Source organism: Nannospalax galili, unplaced genomic scaffold (genome assembly GCF_000622305.1).
Source record: "Nannospalax galili isolate Female #2095 unplaced genomic scaffold, S.galili_v1.0 scaffold85, whole genome shotgun sequence".
In the NCBI taxonomy this organism is placed as follows: Eukaryota; Metazoa; Chordata; class Mammalia; order Rodentia; family Spalacidae; genus Nannospalax; species Nannospalax galili.
The window spans coordinates 10,014,235-10,038,221 of NW_008358866.1; the positions used below are offsets into that span (position 1 = coordinate 10,014,235).

Sequence of the window (23,987 nt, forward strand, 5' to 3'; positions counted from 1 at the left end):
ATTTGAATCCTTTTATCCTTTTTGAGTCTTAACTTCAGGAAGATTTTGAAAATGTTGAGTAAGTGGCCTGACAGCAGCACCAACCAACTGGAAAACAGGCTGAATATTGACTCTGTTGTAGAGGGGTTTGGGTTTTCCAAAAGGAATAGGCATGTGACTTCTCTTTCTATGGGAACTTACAATAGCTTTTACTATTGATGCTGGAAGTGTTACATATTCAAGATGCAATCCAAGGAAATGAGAACTTAGTATCCTGGGGACTAGAGAGATGGTTCAGAGATTAAAAGCACTGGCTGCTCTTGCAGATGACCCAGGTTTGGATCCCAGCACCCAAAATATGGTTGACAGCTATTCCTAAGTAACTCCAGTTCCAGGGGATCTGCTATCCTCCATGGGCAAAGCACTCATACACATAAAATAAATCAATTAATTAAAAAATAACTTAGTCTCCTGTTTGAATCTTATGTGCAGTTGTACCATACCTCAATAAGTGAGACTCAGCTTGAAATAGTAGGAAAAAACTATCCCATTAGTTGCAAACCCTATGAGATCTGGTAAAATGCATAGAAGTCTTTTGGAAATTATCAAATTCTTGCTTTATGTAATGAACAACGGTATTAATGAAATGCATGCTTACCTCATGGTTGCAGAAGCAGTAGATAGTCGCGACAAAAAATCCCTAAAAGGAGAAAGAAAAATTCAGTGGCGATTACTCCTGTGTGTGCTACATTGCTTCAGAATCAATACACATGGACTGGGACCGAAGAGGATGAGAAAACCAAGAAAAAGGATGGCCTATGCTCTGATTCAGTGCTACACTACAAGAATGTGGTCATTAAAAATATTTTTCTTATGGGAATATTGCTCAGTTGTAGACCATTTACCTACCATGCATGAGGCCCAGGAATGAATCTTCAGTACCAAAAACTTAAAAAATCATTCTAAATACTCTCCAATAGAGAAATGTTGGGTTTTTGATAAGGATACTATTGTTCAGAAACTAGTATACCTCCAGTACATTTGGTTAATATAATGCTCCATTTAACATGGAGAGTTTTTGGTGAATATGCTGATTATACTGGATTTGAATAATATTTAAAAAATTAAAAGCTAAATCATGTAGAGTTCAACAGAGTAATCTTCTGTGAGTACAAGAGTGAAGCTGTCAGCTCTGTGCAAATGCATTACTTCTCATCACTCTAAAGTCACATTTATTTATGGAAGAAATGCCTGACAGTTGCTTTTTGTGTTACTGGCTACCTGGGTGGGGTCATTGAAGAGTCTCGGGTAACAGGAAAGCAAAAGTCATTGTCATAAAACTTGATTTCCTTCATAATTTTTTGTTGGGCCTGTTGTGTTAAAAGCTGTAAAATTTGACATTTAAAATCATGAGCTTAAAATAAAAAGATCATGGGCTTTAGAGTCAGACAGATGTAGAGATGAACAAGCCACAGAACAAATACACTGTGGGTTTCCTTACCTGGAAATGAATCAGAGAGTGCATGAGGTAATCATAGATCTTCCCAAGCACCTTGTTGGTGGGCCTCCAGGGAAACACGACAAACTGAACCCCCAGCAGGGGCACAAGGACCATGGTAGCCTTCACAGCCTTCAGGTACATGTAAGATTCTGCCTCATGGGTTTCCCGCATCTTGGTCACAAGCACCCGGACAATGTTGAGCAGAAAGAAGAAATTGACCTGCAAAGACATGACATCACGAGCAAATAATCTATTGTGACATAAAACATGATCTCTACCAGATCAGTGAATGATGCAATGACAAAAGAACTTTAAAACAAACAAACAAATAAATAAAAAGAAGCTGAAATTTTCTGATCCACAGCTATTTTTGACTCTGAAGGTTAGTTTTGAAAATAAATTTTTGTAGCAATTTAATTGACAATTAAAAAAAATGATTAGACTGATTTTTTTTTAGTCTCTTTGAGACAGGGTTTCCCTGTAGCCCCAGCTGTCCTGGAACTCACTACGTAGACCAGGCTGGCCTTGAACTCACAGAGATCTGCCTGCCTCTGCCTCCTGAGTGCTGGGATTAAAGGCGTGTGCCACCACGCCCGGCTTAGAGTGATATTTTTAAAGATGAAATAGAAATAGCCATTGTCAAAACAAATCTAAGAAAAGAATGAGATCTTGGTAGTAATTGAATTCCATGGTCTGAAGTTCTCAACTGAATAAAAAGGAGAAAGGGAGTCGAGCACCAGCATTCATCTCTCTCTGCTTCCTGACTGTGGACACATGTGACCAACTGTCTCACACTTCTTCCATGTGTTCTCTGCCATGATGGTCTGTGTCACATCAAACTGTGAGCCAAAATAAACCCTTCTTTTAGTTGCTTTTGCCTGTCACACATTTTGCTATAGCAACAAGAAAATAACTAACACAAATGGAGATGCCAAGAAATGTGGAAAACTGTATGGCTAACAATCCAATTTATCAGTTACTAATGGATATCCCCTCACTGCAGAGCAGAATGTGCTTATCTATGATTCCAAGCTGTTTTTATTTTTCTTACAATTAGTAAGGAAAACACTATCTTTGAGGTTAATGGGAAAGATAATATTTAACATTAAAATTGATGGTTATAATGTTGGTATCAGGATAGTAGACCTAGGATAGAAATAAAGAAATTGGATTCTGATTTAGACAGTCACATCCTGTAATCCTTACTCCCAAGCTTCTCTTCATCCTGTAATTTTGAGTGATGTTACTAAAACCTTTGGGTTCAAGTTTGCTAATGAGTAAAACATCCTGATATATCTATTGTAGAGGGCTGCTGTTAGGAACAACATGTCAATGTATATGAAATACTTAAAATATTTTAAAGGTGATTTCAGTGTTTATTATGATGATAGCTTATGTACCAAGCACAAAAGAGATGATTTTGTTTTGTAGAAAAATGAAGATGAGATGATATACTCTCTCTGTTCTCATTTTTAAAATCACCTTAATATTTTTTCAAGATTCTTGCCCCCCCTGCCTTCCCTTTACTTAGGAAACTCTAGTTATAAAAATCTTTAAAAATATGCTACATTACTGTTATATGTATGCAAATGAGATTCTCTGCATATAACATAAAAGATATTTTTTGAAGACTAGAATTGTTTTCTTTATGATAGAATGTCATTAAATTAGCTTTATTTCATAGTTATAGTACATGTGCCATTGAGAAATACATTCACAATGCAAAGCAGGGACACTGCTAATGATGTATTTACAAACTGAGTCTTACCACCAGAGCCACCATGACAGGGCCGTGGATGATGTAGAGCAAGTGGGTTTCCACACTCAGCCAGCAGCTGGAAAAAAGGTGAGGGAGCACATCAATCCAAATGCACGCTCACTTAGGAATAGATTAACTTACAAATCACCACAGTACTTACTTGTCATTGTAGTACAGAGCACGAGTGATGGCATGGATAGTGGTCGGCACCACTGGGAACCCTACAAATGTGAAAATCACAAATCATGCTTGGTTCTTGGGTCATAAGCTTAACTATAATTGCATGGGAAATGGTAGCATTCTTGAAAAGAGAGTGGCAAATTTAGTGTGTCTATCAAGATATTCTCCTGTTGTTTATATACAAATTATCTTTGATCAAGCCAGGTAAAACTGCTTGTAGCAGGAGTACCATCTGCGTTTAGAGTTTGGTTAAGAGCATACAGGAAATTAAAAGGCTTTCGCCAATTATCCATTGTAGTAGGAACACCATAACTTGCACTCACTTGAGTTGTGGCTCTCACTAACATTGTTATGTCTTTGATGATGGTTTTTCTGCTACTGTGAACTAGGACAAGAAAGTCTTTCATTGTGTGTGAATTAAACTCTTACATGGCAAGAAGCTTGCTCACCCTGAAGGCATGGGACCTGTGACATTGCATTGAGTTATAATATTATTTCTACAAAAGCCTTTCTTGATGTTCACATGATTTCTTTTGGGTATTTCATTTTCTGTTTACTTCACATACATTGATCCTGCTTCCTTTTAAAGTAAGCATATCAAGGAAGCCAGTTTATCCCCACCCCCCCAAGTTGTAGTTGTGGCATATGGAGGAAGCTTAGCATCCTCTTTCTTGACTAAATTGAAGTACTAGTGAAAAAAAAGCCCTTTGAATTATCCGAAAAATAGAGGCGCTGTCAATGTAGCCTGCAAAATTACATCTTTTTAAAACAATTTTCTTTCTATGAATGTACTTTAAAGTTGTAATTTTCCTTTTAAAGGGTTCTCTTTTTATTCAGATGTACCTGGTACAATAGAATACAGTTTGATTTGATTGAGGCATCTGTAGAAAGAGGTTTGTTGTTATTATCAGGTTAAGAAATGTGTCTCAGGAGAGAATTAAACCTACACATTTTAAATTTCAATAAAGGATATGCAAAAGAGGTCTCAAAATATTGAGTTTTCACATAAAAATCATTTCAGTTTCTAAACTTATGAATGATATAATTCAATAAGACCACTGAGTATGTGTCTGGCTTGAAATAATTTTGAGTTGGACTATTCATACAAAATTTGTGTTATTCATAGCAGTTCCAGCATACTACTTTTTTAAATTTGCATTCAGAGACCAAAAGTTGCTCTCTGAATTTTTTCTGAAACACACATTTTAGAATTATACAGCAAAAGAAGCCTTTAGAAATCCGAATCCACTCATGTAGAGGGCTTGTCACTTTCTTTAGCTGTTATGACTTTTTAAATACAGTTTGGTTTTTTTTCTTCTTTCTTCTCTTCATCTTCTAGAACACAATATTTCTAACTACTTGTCCCTCCTACCAAAGGTAGTAAGGGTAAAATCAATACTCCATAGGATTCTACTTTTTAAGGGAGATTAAATAAATTCTACTTGTTCAATGTGGACTCCACAGGAAGATTTTTCTTCCTCTAATTTATAACATGGGGGAACAGCAGGGGAATGAATCAACCTGAAGATCACGAAGTTCCTTTGATTTTGGAGATGCCAACTACTAAGTGGTGCAATACAGACACAGTAAAACGTAACCACGAAGGAATCATTCCTTTGTGTTCTGGTGGGGAGAATTTCAGCACCAGATACTTGTTCACCCAAAGAAGGAGCTTTCAGTGTCTCTTATAGTTCTTGGCATCCCATTCCATTCTGGATCCTAGGTTTGGAAACACTTTTTGTAACTGAAGTAAATGCGTGGTCTTGATTCACCTACAAAGTTAGGCTCTAGAACATCGCTTTACGGGACCATATTTTCTGTATCTCGGTTTTAGAGAGCATTTTCAAACGGCAAGCCGTGCATGCTTTTCTTGTCATTGCAAAATTTAGAGCCTATCATATTGTTTTAGTGTGAGATTTTCAAAGGGAAATATTGTCCAACAGAGATTCATCTCTGCTCCATTAAATTCTTTAACATTCTGTGAAACTGTTTTTTAAGAAGTTATTTGGACTTAGCTTGGGTTTCTCCCTTCCAAAGATAATGCTTGAAAGTTCTAGGGAATGATTATTGTCCTAAAATATATTGTCCTAGATGTCGTATATTTATTCTTGGGGGTTTAGATATTTTGGTTTTATTAATGGGTGAGTGTGGTGGAATTTTAGCCTCTCTCTCTCTCTGTTGGATGACCTTCTTCTGTCTTTCCAACTCTATAGAAGATCAAATCTTTCTCTTGTTTTAATTTTGTTTTATTTTGGTCAGAATACTAAACAGGAGATCTACTGATTTGATTTCATGTGCATAACTTCATGTTGCTGACTAGAGGTACAAAGCTGTTCAGCAATGCCTAGGATTTTTCAACTTGCATTAATGAAACGTTATACTGTTGATTAGCAATGACCCATTTTGTGCTTACCATGAGTGTAACACTCTTTAGGAGTCTACTCAGATCATGCTAACAAAATTTTAAATATTTACCGATTAAGGAAGTTTAAGGTATTGCATAAATATTCTAGTTTTAAAAAATATTTTACAGATCTGAACCTCTGTTTCAAAACCAAGGCTTGAAGAAGACTATAAATACACAAACACAGGTGAAGCTAGCTCAGAATTTAGCAGTAGAAAATACATACCCCAGCCAAGAAGATAATACCAGCGCAGGCGCTGCTCCTCAGTAAACACAGCCACCACGATGAGTGTGTGAAGATATATCCCTTCACAGAGCATCCAGAAATAGTTGCAGGCCATCATGTACTGGTGGAAGAAGTGCAGAATCTTGCAGCTTATCTGTTGGAAGGAGATGAAAATATTCAACGAAAGATATGGGGGGGGGTAAGTGCAATTATAAGGTAAAGGATCTGCATTGAACTTGCAAGAATTGCTTTGAGTAATTGTCAACATGTGCCCTTTATATCCACAAATTAAAGGAATAGTGCATAGGTCACAGGAATTGCATGTAAATAGCCATATAAGACAACAGGACCTGAGGCCGCATAATATTTTCTTCTGTGTTATATTCTGGGGACTTACCTAGACTAGACAAATTCATTTTTCTGCAAGGTGTCTGAGAGTAATAATTTTAAAGAGCATCCATGGATTTGCCATATGAATTCTTCAGCCTTTCCCTCTCTTATGTTCCACAGGGAAGCAACTTAGATACTGTTAATGGTGTTCCTGAAGTTTATTGATTTGTTAGCAAGGCCTCCTAGAGCAGAGGATCAGAAGAAAAATTCTCCTTTGTGGACCAGGAGCCCATGCTGAGCCTACCTTCTGTTTTCCTATGTAGCCTTGTTTTCTATATTAGGAGCCAAGTGTTTGCCAACACTTGTCTCTTGGCATACTGATTAGAATCGTGTCCTTGCTAATTACTCAAAACAGATTTAGGAACCACATCAGCATAAAGTTAACTACATATTGTATGCACCGAAAAATCATAAACCACATCAGAATATCCTGTTATTCCCTAATTACTCTAGGGTAAGGTTTCATATCTTGACAACATTGACATTTTGGGATAGATAATTGGTTGTTGTGTGGGCTGTTCTGAGCATTGCTGGGAGTTAGAAGTGTTCCTATCCTCTGTCTATTAGATGTCTATAGTGTCTTCCACCCATACATGACAATGAAAAATGACTCCAGACGCTGCCAAATGTCCCCTAGGGAGCAAAATGTCCCTGACTAAGGACCTCTACTTGGGGACACTAGCTTTGATTAACTTCCAACAACCACAAGGGCCACAACAACAAAACAGAGCATTCAAATCTCAGAAACTGAGTAATTGTTTGCACTATTATGTTACCAAACAATCTGCTTTATATCATACTGCTCCTCCTAGGGATGGATTTGAGTCTAACTGGATTTCAGCTTTCCTTTTATAAATAATGTCACCACGAAGTGCCTTTCAGACCAGCAGCACCTCTCCAGGGCCATACATTTCTATTGACTGCTTTAGAACAGTAATTCATTTACTGGGGTCTTGATATGCTGAAGCAAGTGTATTCTGGTAAGTAAGCTTCTTTTCCCTTCAGGATTCATATCAGAAAGCCAGCTGGGCCCATGAAAAGATAACTATTATGTTTTCAAAGGCAGAACCACCTCCGATCTCACCAATAGGAATAGTAGTGTTGATAAGTCATGGCAACAGGAAAAGCTAAAATAATTTATATTTGGCTTGAGAAAGAACTGGCATGCTTCTGCTTCCATAATCCCTTTTATTTGATTATCTTCCTAATCAGGGTTAACTGATTTACTACTACATTAGTTTTGTATTTGCTAAGTAAGTACTTAGCTCCAAGATACCAAAACATCTCAGTAAAATGAGAAATTATGCTGCTCTTGGTTCCATTTTGCAGATAACTGTTATTTGAAACCTTGCCCCTCCTGGATTCCTAGATGCTGTGGTGGCTTTCACAGGTGGAAGAAGGAGGTGGAGATGATGGCCCTGTTCCTATGTGATCCAGAGCATCTGGGGTTTCATGTTTTATACACATCCGGTTGTCATTATTCATAGTAGTTATGCTCTGTAAAGTCATTATGAAGCCTGAATTAGCGAGTACTGAGCCACTGCTTTTAGAGACAATGTAAGGCTCTTTGAAGCTCTAGTCACAATATTTTCATCAAGTAATCAATATGCTTTGACTCATATGTTTTGTGTAAAGACACCTTATTTGATATGTATTATCAATTCATTCATATTGATCTCTTGGCCAACAGCACAATAGCTGCTACTTGAAAGATATTTATGATACATTTTTTCTGTAAACTGTTTTGTTTTAAAACAAATTTGACAAAGGAGAATTAAAAGTAATAAACATCTATTCTTGCATAGTTCAATGCTTATCACCAAGGGAGTGGAGTTCTGGTGCAGAGACAGACATAGAAACAAATAAATGCAATCATGCACAATGACTGCTAAAATCTATGCTTTTTCTAGCTAACTTAACTATTAAGATTATTTTCTTAGGTATGTAGCAAAGGAGGATTTTCTCAGGTATGTAGCACTTAGGAGGATTAATTGCTAGAGGTAGAGTCTATTCTTTACACAATGAGGTCAACTAGAGTGATTTTGTTATGGACATTGATTTATCTACTCTATTTTTGGATGGTTAGCAAGGAGTAGATTACCAGATTGTGCCAAAACTGAGCAAACACATTAATGGGTGTTGTCAAATACTGTTCACATTCTATTTCTTGTATTTGGGGTGGGGGTTGCATTGTAAACTAATTTATATCAAGAGAGGTAGCTGACTTTAAATTTACTTTTCAAATCCTTAAGAAAATATTGAAGCAAATTGGGGAGGCAGCAAAGAATCTGTCTCTTGGGACTAGAGAGATTGCTCAGTGGTTAAGAGCGGTTGCTCTTGCAGAGGACCTGGGTTCGATTCTCAACATCCACATGGTGGCTAACAACCATCCATAATTCTAGTGACAGGAGATCCAACACCCTCTTCTGACCTCTGCCAGCACTGCACACACATTGTGCACGTACATGCATGCAGACAAAACACTCATACACATAAAAGAAAAATAATAAATAAATTAAAAAGAAAAGGCTCTCTCTCCCGTCTCTTTAGTTGCTGAGGGAAAAATGAGTACCTGAGGAGACAAGGCAGACAGTTAAGACCATATTGCTCACTATTAGCAACTCAGAAATTTGCAAAATTAGTTTGACATGGGTTACAGCGCTCACTCTATAATGCTTTTTTAAACTTTGTTGTGTGTTTGAGTTCTTCAGTGATTCAACCTGGTTATTTACATTACCCTCCTGAAAATGTTTTCTTACTAGTTCACCTTAGCACATAAATAAGTGTATGGAGTTATGTTTACTTGATCAAGAGAATAAAGATTCAACAACTCAATTTCTATATATTTTAATTGATGGAAAAGACATTTTAATAGATTCTACATAGCAAATATCTGTGATCTTTGTTGATTCAATTTTTAGATTAATTTTAAATGTAATTTGATTTAACATCTACGTTCCATATTGAGTAATCTTTAAATTGCTATCACATATCTACGTCCTTCATGAAGTTGTGGTCATTTTGGTATTTATAACTTTAATTGTTTTTCCAAGCTGTTCTTTGCTATCTCTTCATGATATTCCTGATTTTTGTATTTTAACATTTGTTGTATTAGTTCACAGGTCCCTGAGACTGGTGACCCACAGTATATTATGTACATCCTTCAAATTGGACAACATCTATTGGTTAACCTTTGATCTTGTGGACTCTAGTGGTGTTCATCCTGCTATTAAGCCAATTCAGTGTTAACATATTTTGAAATTTCAGCTCTTCTATGTTTTGTTCTAGAGCGTCTAGATAGTTCATTTTTTTTTTAGTGATTCTATTTTTCTGGCTAAGATTTCCTGTCTTTTTATTGTCTTATAACCTTCAGCATAGTTATAATGGCTAGTATATAATCTCTACTTGATAATTTTAACATCTGGGTTAATTTACAATTTATCTCAATTGTGTTTTCTTTCTAGGCAGGCCTAATACAGAAATCCTTCTCCTTCCGCCTCCTAAAGCCACCAAACCTGCTTGTGTTTCTCTTGATAATGGGTCATTTTAAAAAAAATTTGTACATATCTGGTAGTTTTGAATTGTGTCTGGATTCCATAAATATTGGAATGTAGTAGAATCTCTGGTTTGAGTCTGGATTTTGTTATAGTCCTTTGAAGTTGTCTTATTGTGTTAGTTTGATTAGGTACTTAACTTGAGTAAATCCAAACGTAAACTTCCACTGTGGGGGTAGGGGGGAGGGTTTCATATCTTAAATCTCAATTTAGACTTTATTACACTGTTAGATTTCTTTGCGGACAAGTGGTTATGAAGTCAGCCAAAGTCTAAACATAGGTACACATACAGATTCCAAGTTCCCCTGCTTTCTGAGATTGACACCCCTTGCTTCTAGAGGCCTTAGTCATCCTATTCTCTCTAATACTAGGCCAGAGAGAAGCCATTCGGCCATCACCATTTTGTCTTAAATACTCTGTTACAATGTGTGAAAATTATAATGCTGAACTTGGCATAAATTAAACTTTAAAGGTACTTTATTTTTTCACAGAGGTGGAGAATCATTTATTGGTTTTGACATACTACTAAAATGAAGAATAGTTAGCCAGAGTAGAAATCCCATTCAATGACCACATCACGACACCTTGGCCCAGCAAATCTAGCATATGCTTTCATTCCCAATGTATTTTTCCGTAGGCTATTGAAATGGGTAATTCTGATCTAGTTTGATCTACTGTGGACCTTTCATTGCCAAGTCTATTTTCTCAGTTACCTCCCTCACCTTCACATGCCCTGCCTTGCCCCAGCTTCCCTTGGATAGACAGGGGTAATCATTTTCACCCTGGACTTTATGATCCCGTGTCTAGATTCTGAGCTAGATTCAAGCCGACTTTTCTTTGACGAGGACGAAGTTCTGGAATATTCTGGTGGCTCAATTCTCCCAGAAAAATGAGGTTTAGAAGAAATTCATGCCATTTTTTAACCAGGGACTGACCTGATGGTACTTAGATAAGATGGTATGGAAAATGTAATTTGATCGTTTCTGCTTTTGAGATGCACAATGCTCAAGTTCTCAGTAAAGTGTAATCTCTCTGTATTGTCCCTCTTAGACCCAGATAAAAGTTCAGAAAGACATGTCTTTCTAGAAAATTACAAGTATTCTGGCAAATTCAATACATGCAGCAAGAAAAAGGCTTTTAATTCTGTCCCCTGACTCTACATGGACTCACTGAATGAACAGCTAGAATAAGAAAATGAGAACGTAAATATTGCAGAAATGAAATGCTTAAATGACAATGGGCAATTTTCACATCACTCAGTAAACTGAGGATCAATTCAGCCCTTTCTTATGCCATAAGTTATTTTGAATTTAACTTAAAAAAACAAACAACCTGGAAGACTGTGAAGGAATGAGGTTCTTATTGTGGGTTATTACAGGAGAGAATAAAGCCAACCAAAAAATTCTGAGAGAGAAAGTGACTAGTTTGATGGAGAAAGAGGTGCAAGCCCATGGAAACTCACTACCACAGAGTGGGACACTCTGGTCTTTTTCTTTCCTTTTTAGTCACAAAAATAAAAATTCGTATAGGAGTAACACAACCACACTGGCACATTTGGGAAAAGGTGGCACCTCTCTTTAAGAAATATCTTTTAAAAATATATTCTCTTTGGTATTGAATAGAAAAATCTTTGGCCTCTTGAGTACTGATTCAGTGGTATAAGAATTGGATCAAAGTGGAAAAACATGCCACTTCCCTGCCTTCTGTTTGCCTAGAGGAGAAAATGTCATACAAATTAAGTATTTTGCTTTTCTTTATAGGAGACATATGCCCAAATTATAGGTAGAAGCAGAAGGCATACTTACAAATACACTTTTCTTCAATTTATGAATCTACTTATAGTTTTCATGTTATATTTCAATAAATACTTGTAGATTGACAATGCCTGATAACATTTCTTTGCCAAAAGTTTCCTTTATTGCATTTTCTTTCTCACTCTCCTTATTATTTATTTATTTATTTTTATTTATTATTTGCTTAATTTCTTTCCTTCTCATTATTTCTATGGAGAATCTTGATTTTATCTTATCTTGTTGTTAGTTTTTCTTAGGAAGATGAAATACTTCAAATCATTAACTTAAAGTAACCTTAAACATATGATTCTGCATGTGACCAATGTAACTGAGAACCTGGTTCTTTGCTTTTGGGTGCTGTTATCGCTGTCTCTTTAGACACTGAAAATTTTGATCCCAAGAAAGATAGGACTTGAGACTAGTTGAGCCTTTTCTTGTTATTGTTTATTTCCTCTGTGCTTGAATCCATTTCTATAGTGAAAATGTATTCTTTCTTCACACCTAAATTATAGGATCAAATACAATCCACTTAAATAATATTTTGGATGGGAAAAGATATTCAAGAAATTGGGCTTCTACAAATGCATTTGTGACAGACTATGCATTTCAAGGTGAGACAATACAAATTTTACCATGTCTCTCAGAGATGACAAATAACTTCAAGATGAGAAACATTTTAAACATGTATGCTTAAGAGTTTCTGCTGCCTTTTTTCTGAACCAGTTTTTGCCTCCCTAGAGAGAGTAGTCCTATGCTGCTTGTTTACGGAGAGTTAACTTCTTAGTTAACTTTAAAGTTTTGTTATCTTTAACAAAATTCTCATTGGGAAACAAAGACTATTCAAACGGAGAAAGCACTCAAATTCCCTCCTTCATTTTTCTTCTGGATGAAGTGTATACTGCACAGTTTATAATTGTCGATTGATTTTTGGCATTGTAATCATTTACTTTTAGCCTATACTATTTATATGATTTGATGAGAGGCATGTGTTTCCATATTTTGTCTTAGGGAAGAAACAGACATTTGCAATATGAAAGACAGTGTATTTTAACATCACTTATTTTCTATCTAAGTCAGCTGTTATTGGTGGCCCATTTTCATTTTGTCTAGCCTCAAACAAAAAGAGCTTCCACTTTCAGATGCATAAAGAAAAATATATAGATTTTTGCTCCTTTGTTTTCCATGAGACAAAAGGCCATACTTTAAAACAGGCAGAAATATCACCGAGTTTCACACATGTTGCTACAAAACACAGATAGCTGTTTCTGAGGCTCGACTCATTCCCAGAGATGGTGAAGCAATGTCATAAAGATTTATTTCCCCTAACAGTATGAATTCAGCTCAGCCTGAGGACTAAATTTTAAATAATTAGTGCTCAGTAAATGCTTGGTTGATTGGAAGAAATTCTTTGTTTCAAGTATTCAGTATTTTATAGTATTTTTTCCCTAGGAAGTTTGCTCTTGTACATCTAAAGTTATTTTGTTAGATTAAAAACTTACTGATTGAATCAGGTTTTTTGTTTTTCATGTCATAAAGATAATCTTTTTGTTTAATGTGTATGGGAGAATCAGGCTTACTCCTGCATACCAGAAGAAAGTTTTCTATCCTTTTCTCTGACTCCCTTAAGCTCTCACTGATATTCTCCCAGGAAGTCAGCAGCGCAGTGGCAGAGCCAGCCATCTAGACACCTGCTCACCAGCTTCAGAAAAGGCTCTCAGCAATAGAGGAGCCACAGGGCAGGTCCAGGCTGACCTGGTAATGGCTAAGAACAGCCTGTGTGCTGTCACTGGGAAAGTGCCATGGCATGTCTTCCCCTAAAGCATCCTATGAAAGTGAAGGTATCTAGCAAAGATAACTAACGAGGCCATTAAGGGTAATGAATTGAGCAATAAATTGGTTAGAAATGCCAAGCACAGAGACATATGGACTTAGTCACAAGATGAGGGCTCAAAGCAACCTTGTGAGCAACTGCTTGCGATGTTATGTATGCTCTTGGGAATCCTAAAGCTTTATGCTTCCGTGATTCTAGGACAATCCCTTAAAACTAAGTTTTTCACATTTGATGGGTAAAATGAACATGCAACTGGTTTCTATAATTATCCATAAACTTGGTAATGGTGTGGAGCCCTGACTTTTTAGACTGTTTTAAGATGGCAACAAGATTTCCAAGATCTCACACAGTGTGGGAATCCTCCTTTATATGAACAGCTGGGGAGCAATCTGAGCAGATGGGAGAGAATCTACTTGTGAGTTTCCCTTACTTTACAATATGACTAAGCACCAATCCCAGGTCAGTATAGTTGATTATTCAGTAACTGGAGTGCCACTCTCAATGGGAAATGAAAAGAAAAAAAATATGGCTATGCTGAGAGATGCTTAGTGAATGGCTTCTACTTCAACGGGGTCATCTCATTAATTAACCTTAGTATGCATATTCCCGTTATGGAAAATAATTTGAATGGATGAGACTATTTCTTTAAGAACATACCTTCCTAATGAAATAAAAGACAGACAAGTGTACCATATGGTGTAGAAAAGAGAGATGGGCTTGAATGAGCTCAGTCTATGTTTGAATCTCAACCCCACGCCTTCAAAATAGAAAGGATGTTTGCCTTTATTGAACTTTAGTTTTCTAACTCTAAAAATTGGGTGATATCTACTTCTCACTGTGGTGTTGTGAGAATTTAATTAAATGAGATTAATTTTATTTTGATAGAATTAAAAAAAGAAAACTCATCAAGGTAAACTCATTTGGTTATATTATTCTTCAGGTAAGACAGGACTTTGTCTCCAGTAGCAGATGCCATGGTTTTAAAAGATGAATCACAATGTTTTTCTGGATATATTCATACTACAAAAATGATTAACACTGTGGATCCATTAGCAGCCAAATTAAGCTGCTTTCCCATGCCATGCCACTGTTACGCAGGATGCATGCTCTGGAAAGATTTCACGCATTTTTGTTATTGGGTTGGCAGAACTGTCAAATGCCAGATTTGAAAGATGAGGCTATCTACAGATGCTTGCATAACACAGTTAAGCAGAGAAACAAAAATTAAAGTATGTTGTGGCCATCCCTGTGTGCTAGATAGCTTCTGTGTCTGGTTCCAGGTTTTCTCTACTCCCGACTCCCACTGCCCTGGGCCCAGAGAACTATATCTGCATACAGCTACCAGTTTCTGAATTCAGCTCAATTAATGGGGACCCTTTGCAGAAACTAGGAGATGAGTATGAACTAGGAGAGTTTATCCCCCCTCCCTTTGTGGGTTTGTCCCAGGCTGGCTGTGTCTGGAGACAGAAGTCCTGAGTTTCTGAAGGCCAGTCCTCATCATACCACTTCACTGTCTTTAAGGTCCATCTTTCCCTCCGCCTGTGCTCTCAAGGGTAGGGGTGGTGACAGTTCCCACTGCATTGTCCACACATTTGTATTAGGATGAAACATATGCATCTGTCAATTTTTCAGAACAAAAACGATCAAATATTGGCAATTTCATATGCAATGTAATAACTACATTATTAAACTGTTTTTGAATTGATTCTATAGCAGCTAAACTTCTGTATCATGTGAACAGCAGCTAGCTAGTATTTCCCCATTTGGTTCATTTCCCCAGTTGATTCTAAAGTGTAGCCATGTTTGGAAATCAGTGTGAAAAACACAATATTTCAAAGATAAAGAGAGAATGTGGAAGATAAATGTGAATTATGTAAACAACTTTTGGGACAGTTCTGGCAAAAGGAATCCACAGTGGTTCTTGGTGATGGTGCCGAATGATTTCAGCTCTCCTCAATAAAATATAGAAGGATGGTACACATGGCCATGAATTTCATGAATATCTGTCCTGCTGCCCCTAACTTCTTTTGTGTTTCCTTATGTTAGTATGGTTATTTTTCAAAGCATGTAGACATGGAACATGATTATATTCATATAAATTATTTGAATAAATGCATAGGTGCATATAGCTGATGTAACTGAAGGTGCAGCCTGGCACCAGAGCAGTCAAGTAATCAATACCTAGGCCACTCTGTGATAATTAGTGGCAAACGGGGGTCTACTGGGAAGCACTGCTTTACTCTGCCTAATATCACCTGTGTTCCCAAGAAGTGCTAAATATACTTCTCATAGATATTAATAACTTATTGGGTAGTGATTAAAACATATGTCGTATTGTACAATTCTTATTTACCTATAATTCCATGACTCCTACTCCTTTTCTCTCTCACGTAACAATTACTTCCAAGAACCAGTAATACATCTTCTTAATTCAAAACTCAACTTTAGAAACAGTATGATTATACTTGTAAACAGCTGCTTAAGTTAACCATTAACACTGTGTTCACTATTTATAGGCACTACGCTCTTTAAAAAAAATTCCAAACAAAACCAGGTAGTGCTTACCGGATCCCTACGCACCAGATCTCCATTGGGCACAACTTCAACCAGGTGGATGATGATGATCACAGAGTTCAGAATGTATGTAAGAAACATGTTCTTGTGTAGCGTCACCCTTTGGCAGCCAAGGCTCCTAGAAGAAAAATAACATAAAGCATGAAGTATTGCCAAAATGTTGAAATTCCCTGACAAGAACTTTTAGTACTGTTTAAATATTTTCTTTCTCTAGTAATGGATGAGAAGGCATGTAGAAGAAGTGAGGTGTGTCTTATCTTTAAAGCTAATCCCTATATTTCAGGCAAATTTTTACAGGAAAGCTTTAAAAACCATTTCATGGTCATGGCATTTCATGTTTTTGTCCTTAGGAAGGCTTCACTGGAAGACCGAGTTGAAAAACCACTTTTAATGTTAATAAATGCTGCAGAATTAATTAAGAGAAAGGCTGTTAGAGGAGAAAGGATTGGAGAACGGTGTGTGCTTCCATTGGACAGTCTACCACTCACTGTTGTGAGCAGGCAGGAAATACACGGCCCATGAGGAAGCGCAGAAGGTGGTTCTGGGGCAGTTAGCCAGGCTTTCTGCTGCCATCGTCTCACCCTTTCCCTGGCATTGTAGTACAGCTCCTATTTCAAAGGGGAACTCTCATTTTAACCCTCCTTTCCACATTTTCCTCCTGGTGGGGCTCAGACACAAGCAAATTATCCTAAAAGGGCTCGTATTTGAGCTCATGGTGCAGCCATTGGGGCTCTGGATCTGACGGGGCAGACCAGTCAACTACAATTCCTCCTTGTTGTGGGCCTTTCCCACCTGTGGGCACTAAGTGAGTTGTTGGGTTTGTGATCATTTCCCCTCTTCTTCTTTAACTTTTACATATGTGCCAATGCAATGTTCACATGAAACACAAATTTGAATGTTCTTTTCTCCTTTTCTGATGTAATGATAGCCTCTGTGATGGCTATAACAAAGTTAGAATGATGACTCAGGTAAATAAAGCCTATATTTACCCTTTTTTTGATCCAGTTAAATAATGTTAATATAATGCCTTTATCATGCAAAAGCTTAAAATACACAGTTAATGATGACAGCAACTTGGAGTACCTATTTCTAAAACATTGCTGAAGGCAAGTTAAGATAAGGCATTTTGTTAGGAAGTTCTGGGGAAAGATAAAGTATGAAAATTCCCCGGGTTCTACATCGTGTATAGTCTCAGCTGAAAGAAAATTAATTGACAATTATTTGTAGTAAAAATCAAATTTAAATAATAGGGTCCTCGGTGAGAGCATTAAGATCATTGTTGCTAAGTTATCAACTTTTTAGGAAGCTTAAGTACTATGTTAAAACGTAATATTTTAGAATGTTTAAATTCTGGGCTGGAATACAGCAGGATTTTTTTTTTGTCTAGGAGGAAGCCTAAGCTAAAAATAAGGTTTGCAAATGATCTCTCTCTCTCTCTCTCTCTCTCTCTCTCTCTCTCTCTCTCTCTCTCTTGTATGGAACAGTTTAGCAGCAAAGAACTCTAATGAATAAACCAAATTTCATTTTGACACAGCATTAAAGGCAGATCTCAATTTTAATGCTAAAGAAAAAAGAAAATTTGTGAAAATTCCATTCATTTAAAGTGCTTAGACTGATCCATCTTGCAACTGTTCCAGTCAGCACTTCTGCGCCTGTGATTTGCTGCGTTTCTGCCAGCCACAGTCATATTTTATATATCTCTTCAGTAGGGGGTGAATATCTGTGTGCTTCAATGTGCCTGGACCAATGACAACTGACATTATTCAGAGCTAAAGAGTATGAACTAAACTGCCAAATAACACTAATAACACTGGGTTTCTTGTGATGGGATAGAATTTGTAACTGATAGGCTCAACATCAGCTTAAAGGACTCCTTTAGTTTCATTTTTCTGTGCAAACCCAAACCACCTTGAAGGTGTCTCTTCTTCAATAGTCTCATTCTGAATAATAATCAAACATTTTAGCACAGTGTGGGCTGATCCTACTTTATGTATAGCTTTCTATTGTCCTTGAATTACTGCTTTATTTTTCTTTCTAATACTGATCACCTCCTCAGACAGCATATATTTGATTATTATCTGATATTTTCTCTTTTCCCCTGCTAGAATGAAAATACTAAAGGGATTTATTCTATATACCTTGAACACTGACACATAACATGGCGTGGTATTTATTTTAATTAAAATGTAAAAGGATAATTTTCCTTGAACAGTGACCAATAAATAACTTTTCAGTACATCAAATGCTAGATCATTTTGTACCTTATGCCTTGATCTATATGAACAAATTCTTAAGGGAGATATTAAGTAATCAACACTTGATATTAGCCTGTTGTTTAAAACTGGTTAAAATTTACATATACATACACACATGTATACCTACATGTGTAAAAGCATATGGGTACTTATAGAAAATAAATTGATAGCTTAAAGTTTGATAAGCCACTAATCTTCAAAGAATGGATATTACTAATATATGGGCTTCCTCTTTTAAAAGTTCAAATATAATTGTCTTGAGTTAAAAAGTTTTAATTAAATTTAATTATACTTACTTGATGACGTATACACACTCATCTTTTTGAAGTGAGTTAAAGGTACTTTATTGTTATCAAAATTAATTCAATAGCCTAAGATATATTACTGTGCACTTCCTATGATCCAGACCTTTTTAATAGTTGTTAGAGATGTGTCAGTGGGCAAGTAAATCTGACCTCAGGGACTTTATACATGTTATAGTTGTTTATTTACTCTCACTATGACAGTGGTTCAGAGGTTCTAACGCAGAGGCGTAGGATGCTAGAGAGGGTTAACTGGATTGAACACAACATTTTTCAATGTAAATGTCCTGTTTTTTGAATGGACAGAAGAGAATTTGATAACATCTTTCTGTCAGATATGAATATCTTAAGGAGAAATACCACACCTGATACTAGTGCCAGTATATTACCTTGTTTAAAAAAGTAATAGGCATTTAGATGGGCAAAACATTGCTTGTTATTTGAGTGTAAGAAAATCGTATCATAGATTCCTCAATGGTGGAGGGAGAAAACACCATATCTACTTTATATTTTGGCTTGACTGTGGTGCCATTCAAATGTGAGGAAGAGATATGATGTACTTGACTATAGCTTCCAGAATTCCATCTTTTAACACTAAAGCAAAAAAAAAAATCATAGCTATTGTCATGTATCTGGTATATATCTTTCATATTAGAGAAGTTATTTCAAGGTGTTAGTGCCCAATGTGTATATACATGGTCTGTTTGGGGGCTTGTAGCTGTAAGAGATGACACTTTGTATTTGTCTTGTCTTGAGTTTTGTAAATTGTGTGAATCAGTTTGATAATACAGAGTGAGGAAGAGCAATATTCATGCTTACATAAGGCAGTATAATCATAGTCAAAGCAAACAAGGAAAGCAGGAAATGATGAAATAAGTAAAAATAATGTCAATTTACCAGTGCCTGAGACATATGAATTAGAGAATCAATCCTACAATTGGTATAAGCCCAAGCCATACCTCCAATGTAACTTTAAATTTTCATTAACTAGTTATCATACTTTTTCCGTAATGGATGTGAGAACTAAGTTGAGGAGAAGAATGATGTAGAATAAATTGCATTAAAACTTTTAAAAATTCAATATAAAGAAGTTAGATATAGGTATATATGTGCCTTATTTGACAAAGGAGTTTACAACATTCGATTCAGTGCAGTCTTTATCCTAAAGGAATTTCCATTCAATGACACTCCTTGCTTGTCCCCCTCTCTTTGTAGCTCTTCTTTTCTGTATGGACAGCATGTCATGGAATGGTCAACAACTATCTTTGCTGTTGGTCATGGAGGAGTTGGAAGTAAGAAAGGAGTCCTGTTTAACACTATCAATTAAGTGATCTTTCTGGAGGAACAGGAAGGCATCCAGAGAAGTATAATGATGAGTACTACACAAGATGAAGTCACTTCTCTTTACAATATGCAGATATGTATGGCATGAAGTAATAACACCGTTGTAAAGGATGAACATTTCTTCTGCCCCAATGGAAGCCTGCTTTTTATATCTCTGTGATTATCTACATTTTTATAATGTTATGAGGAACTTTCTTCAAACATATTTATGAGGACACTTAGGTAAGAGCCATGGATATTTTCAATATATAACAACCAGAAAGACATAGGCACCAATCAGTCACAACGAATGGTAAAGGATGTTCTATTATGCTTGTATATAGAGAAAAAGTGATATGGTTTTTAAGTATTTAAAATTATCCTACAGAAATTCAAACTGATGAACTTCAGGTAGAACTTATAATGTAGGTGAATTTGTTGTGAACCAAACTCAAATGAATGTCCATTTGTTTTCATCAAACTAGTGTTTCCTAAGATCTCTTAGCTTTGTTGATATTTGCTATTGGTCTTGTTAACTAATCTGATGTTTCTATTTAATTCACTTTACCCATGTACTGTATCTCTAGATACCAATCTTCAGTGGTTTAATATAGACATGATAGCTGAAAGAATAGTCTTTCTTTCTTTACTAGAACATCATATCTTATCACATATTTAAATGACTTAAGAAGAAAAGAGCTGAAATGTCGCTGCTTTCCATTTACCTTGAAAATCCTGACTGCATTTATTATTTTACATGATTACAAATTTTGGAGATTTTCTTTCACTTTTCATATGTTTATATGAAAAATAACTCTTAAAAGTAGGCTTTTAACATCATCCACTTTAATCCAAGTTGTGTGAGTCACGATGATGTATTTATATACCATTGTGAAGAGCAATTGAAAAATGAACATTCAAAACTTAATCATGCAATATGATTACTCTGCTGTGCTCTGATCATTATAATTGAAAATACTTTTTAATTTTAGTAATTAATTCTTTGTGTTTTGTTGGTTTATCAGTCTCTCTCCTGGAAGCTTTTGTGGAAGGAACTTATTGCTTATTTCCTTATATTGTTTGTTATTCACTAAAATTTAATTTAGGTATAATGCTTAGTAAACATAAGAATTGTGACAATGATATGAATATTTAAAAAGGACCAAAGGGAAGTAGTGATTGCACTAAGAATGTGTTTACAGGTGATTATTCTTTCCTGGGGTTAATTCACCTTAGGATTATCAAGGCAGTATTTTAACAAAAATCAAATTAAGATTATATTATTCTATCTACGAGTCACCGTATATGTAATTGTATGACACATCCTTTAAGTTTGGAGAATGATGTGGTTTCAGAGCCCAAGAAAAGGTTTTCTTCCTTTTTACTATTCTACAACTGTTATTATCACCAATAGTGATGACGATAGCAATTATATCAAACATTGATATTTCACTTATTCAATGTCAGATAATAATCTAAGTGACAGATCATTCTTATCCATTTTTTTCAGTTTCTAACATATTTACTTGACTGAAATGTCCCCATAAAGAATATATACATGGGCCTACTTTAAACCTTCATTTGTGAGTGTATTTAAGACATCCAGTGCTGGATAAATTATGGGTGCTTTATTTTCATAAAGCTTTGTTGTGATGAAAGCATATAAGAGTTTGTAATCTATTTTTGTTTTATTTATTTATATGTGTGATGTATGTGTGTGTGTATGTGTGAGTGTGCGTGCAAGTGAGTGTGCATGAATATGGAGGCCACAGTCAATATCGGTGTCTTCCTTTATTGCTCTTTAGTTTTTGAGAAAGGGTCTCTCATTGAGCCTGACCATTGCCATTTTGGCTAGACTGACTGCTCACTGAGCCCCTGGGATTCCTGTCTCTGACCCTCTCCCCAGTGCTGTGGTTACAGACCACACCTGGCTTTTTATGTGGGTGATGAGAATCTGGACTCATTCTCTTGCTTGTGTGGCCAGCACATCTCCCCAGTTTCAAAGAGTTTCTAATTTAAATAAAAAGTTTTTAAAAAAATCTACATATATAGTCACCTAATGATGACATGATGACTTAAAATAGTAAAATTGTTTCCTGTGCTTTTCTCATATTTGCCTTGTAATTTAGCTGTTCATATATTATACCTGAGGGTCAAAACAGCATTTGCATTAGGTTATGCAGACACCTGCTATGCTAGCTTATTACTTATAACAAGGTTAACATGTGTCCAAATGTCATCTTTCTAGAGTTCTATCTGTGAAGTCATATCAGAGGGCCAGACAATTTCCATAGGCTCTTTCACCTAATTTGGCTTCACCACTTGTTGGCTGTTACCCCAGTTAAAGCAATATCGGTAGGCATGCCTGATGAAGGAGTCTTCTACTTGAACAAAATAAGCAATCCCTGCAAGTTGGGAATTATATGGGATTTCCAAATCACATATTAGTGCACAGATCAAATATTTATATAAGTAGATATTGTCCATGTGTTTAGCTCTCACTTCTTCACAGGAAATAGAGGTCCCATTTTTCCTAGTCAATCCTAATAAAATATGCATTTTCGCATAATAAAATATAGTACAACTCAAATTTTCTATTGAGGGCAATGTAAACATCTAAGTGCTAGTGTAGAAGTTAAGATTGTTATGAAAGGCTAATGCAGTGTCTTCTGCCTTTAATTTAGAGAAATGTTGCAAAATGCAGGACATATCACTATATTACCACATGTTAATGTCTCACATCTACTAGGAAGCCATTCTTTAAAACATATAATTAACACACAAAATCTTCCACTATTGTGAAACTGTATCTATGTTAGGTTGATAACTTTTCCACAAATAATCCTATCAAGTATAAAGATACAGCCTTAGAACAAAAAACTCACTATTGGAACTTTGTTCCAAAGCATCTTAGAAGATTATTTTAGTTAGCAATGGTTAACAAAGGCAAGGAACTGACTGACTGGATCTTGAGCCATATTCTCACAGAACCTTTTGTCTTGGTTGAATGAGTTAAAAGAGGATAAACTCTTCCTTCTCAGTGATCCACTCTCAAGATCTCACCAGCACCACTATGCTCCAGTTAAATCCACTTATCATACAACTCACAATTAGGCAGATACATTTGAATTTGTGGCCTTGGCCTCCATCTATTAGAATAGAATGAGAGTGGAAGATCCTCTTTTGTCATTCCATGGTAGGGCCTCAGCTATGGTAAAGGGAACCTTTACTATATTCCAAGATGTCCTTATGGGCTCACAGGCCTGTTATGGGAAGGAGGTACATTGCCTTTGAAAATTATAGGGAATCCAGCTGGTTCTCCTTTAAGTAATGTTGAAAGTATATGTAACCCATTTCATTTTTCTTGCTACTGTATCACTTCCAATGGTGTGCATTCCCTATGATTCCCACAGCTCCATTCTTTCAAGATTTACAATTACTTATGTAACTTAAAGAAGAAAATAAAGAGTGGATGTTATAAATGTACTTACTTGAAAACCATGAAGATCCCCATTGAAGTCATTAAAGCAGCAATTGACATAGAATGACCCACAAGAGCCAGGTAGTACAGAACGTAGGCATTCTAGATCAGAGAGAGAGAAAAACGTAAGTTGGTGAACACGAATGTACAGAAGGAAAAATAGTTTCTACTTCTAAATATTAGCATAAATCAGAAATGTTTACCTCTTGCTTGAAAACCATGAAGATCCCCATTGAAGTCATTAAAGCAGCAATTGACATAGAATGACCCACAAGAGCCAGGTAGTACAGAACGTAGGCATTCTAGATCAGAGAGAGAGAAAAACGTAAGTTGGTGAACACGAATGTACAGAAGGAAAAATAGTTTCTACTTCTAAATATTAGCATAAATCAGAAATGTTTACCTCTTGATAACATGTAATAAAATTATAGCAAA

The 23,987-nt window shown here is 36.0% G+C and overlaps 1 protein-coding gene across 1 annotated transcript in view; it reads right to left on the reverse strand.

Annotated features, from left to right (window-relative positions):
• The window catches only part of Calcr (calcitonin receptor), a 116,473-nt gene that overhangs the window by 12,383 nt on the left and 80,103 nt on the right, over window positions 1-23,987 (reverse strand). Inside the window, exons 7-14 of the mRNA XM_029558341.1 lie at window positions 23,563-23,654; window positions 16,183-16,309; window positions 15,121-15,234; window positions 6,050-6,203; window positions 3,400-3,460; window positions 3,249-3,315; window positions 1,481-1,699; window positions 638-679 (exon numbers count right to left, since the gene is read on the reverse strand). Of these exons, the coding sequence (XP_029414201.1) occupies window positions 638-679; window positions 1,481-1,699; window positions 3,249-3,315; window positions 3,400-3,460; window positions 6,050-6,203; window positions 15,121-15,234; window positions 16,183-16,309; window positions 23,563-23,654 (876 nt within the window). The remainder of the gene's footprint in view (window positions 1-637; window positions 680-1,480; window positions 1,700-3,248; window positions 3,316-3,399; window positions 3,461-6,049; window positions 6,204-15,120; window positions 15,235-16,182; window positions 16,310-23,562; window positions 23,655-23,987) is intronic.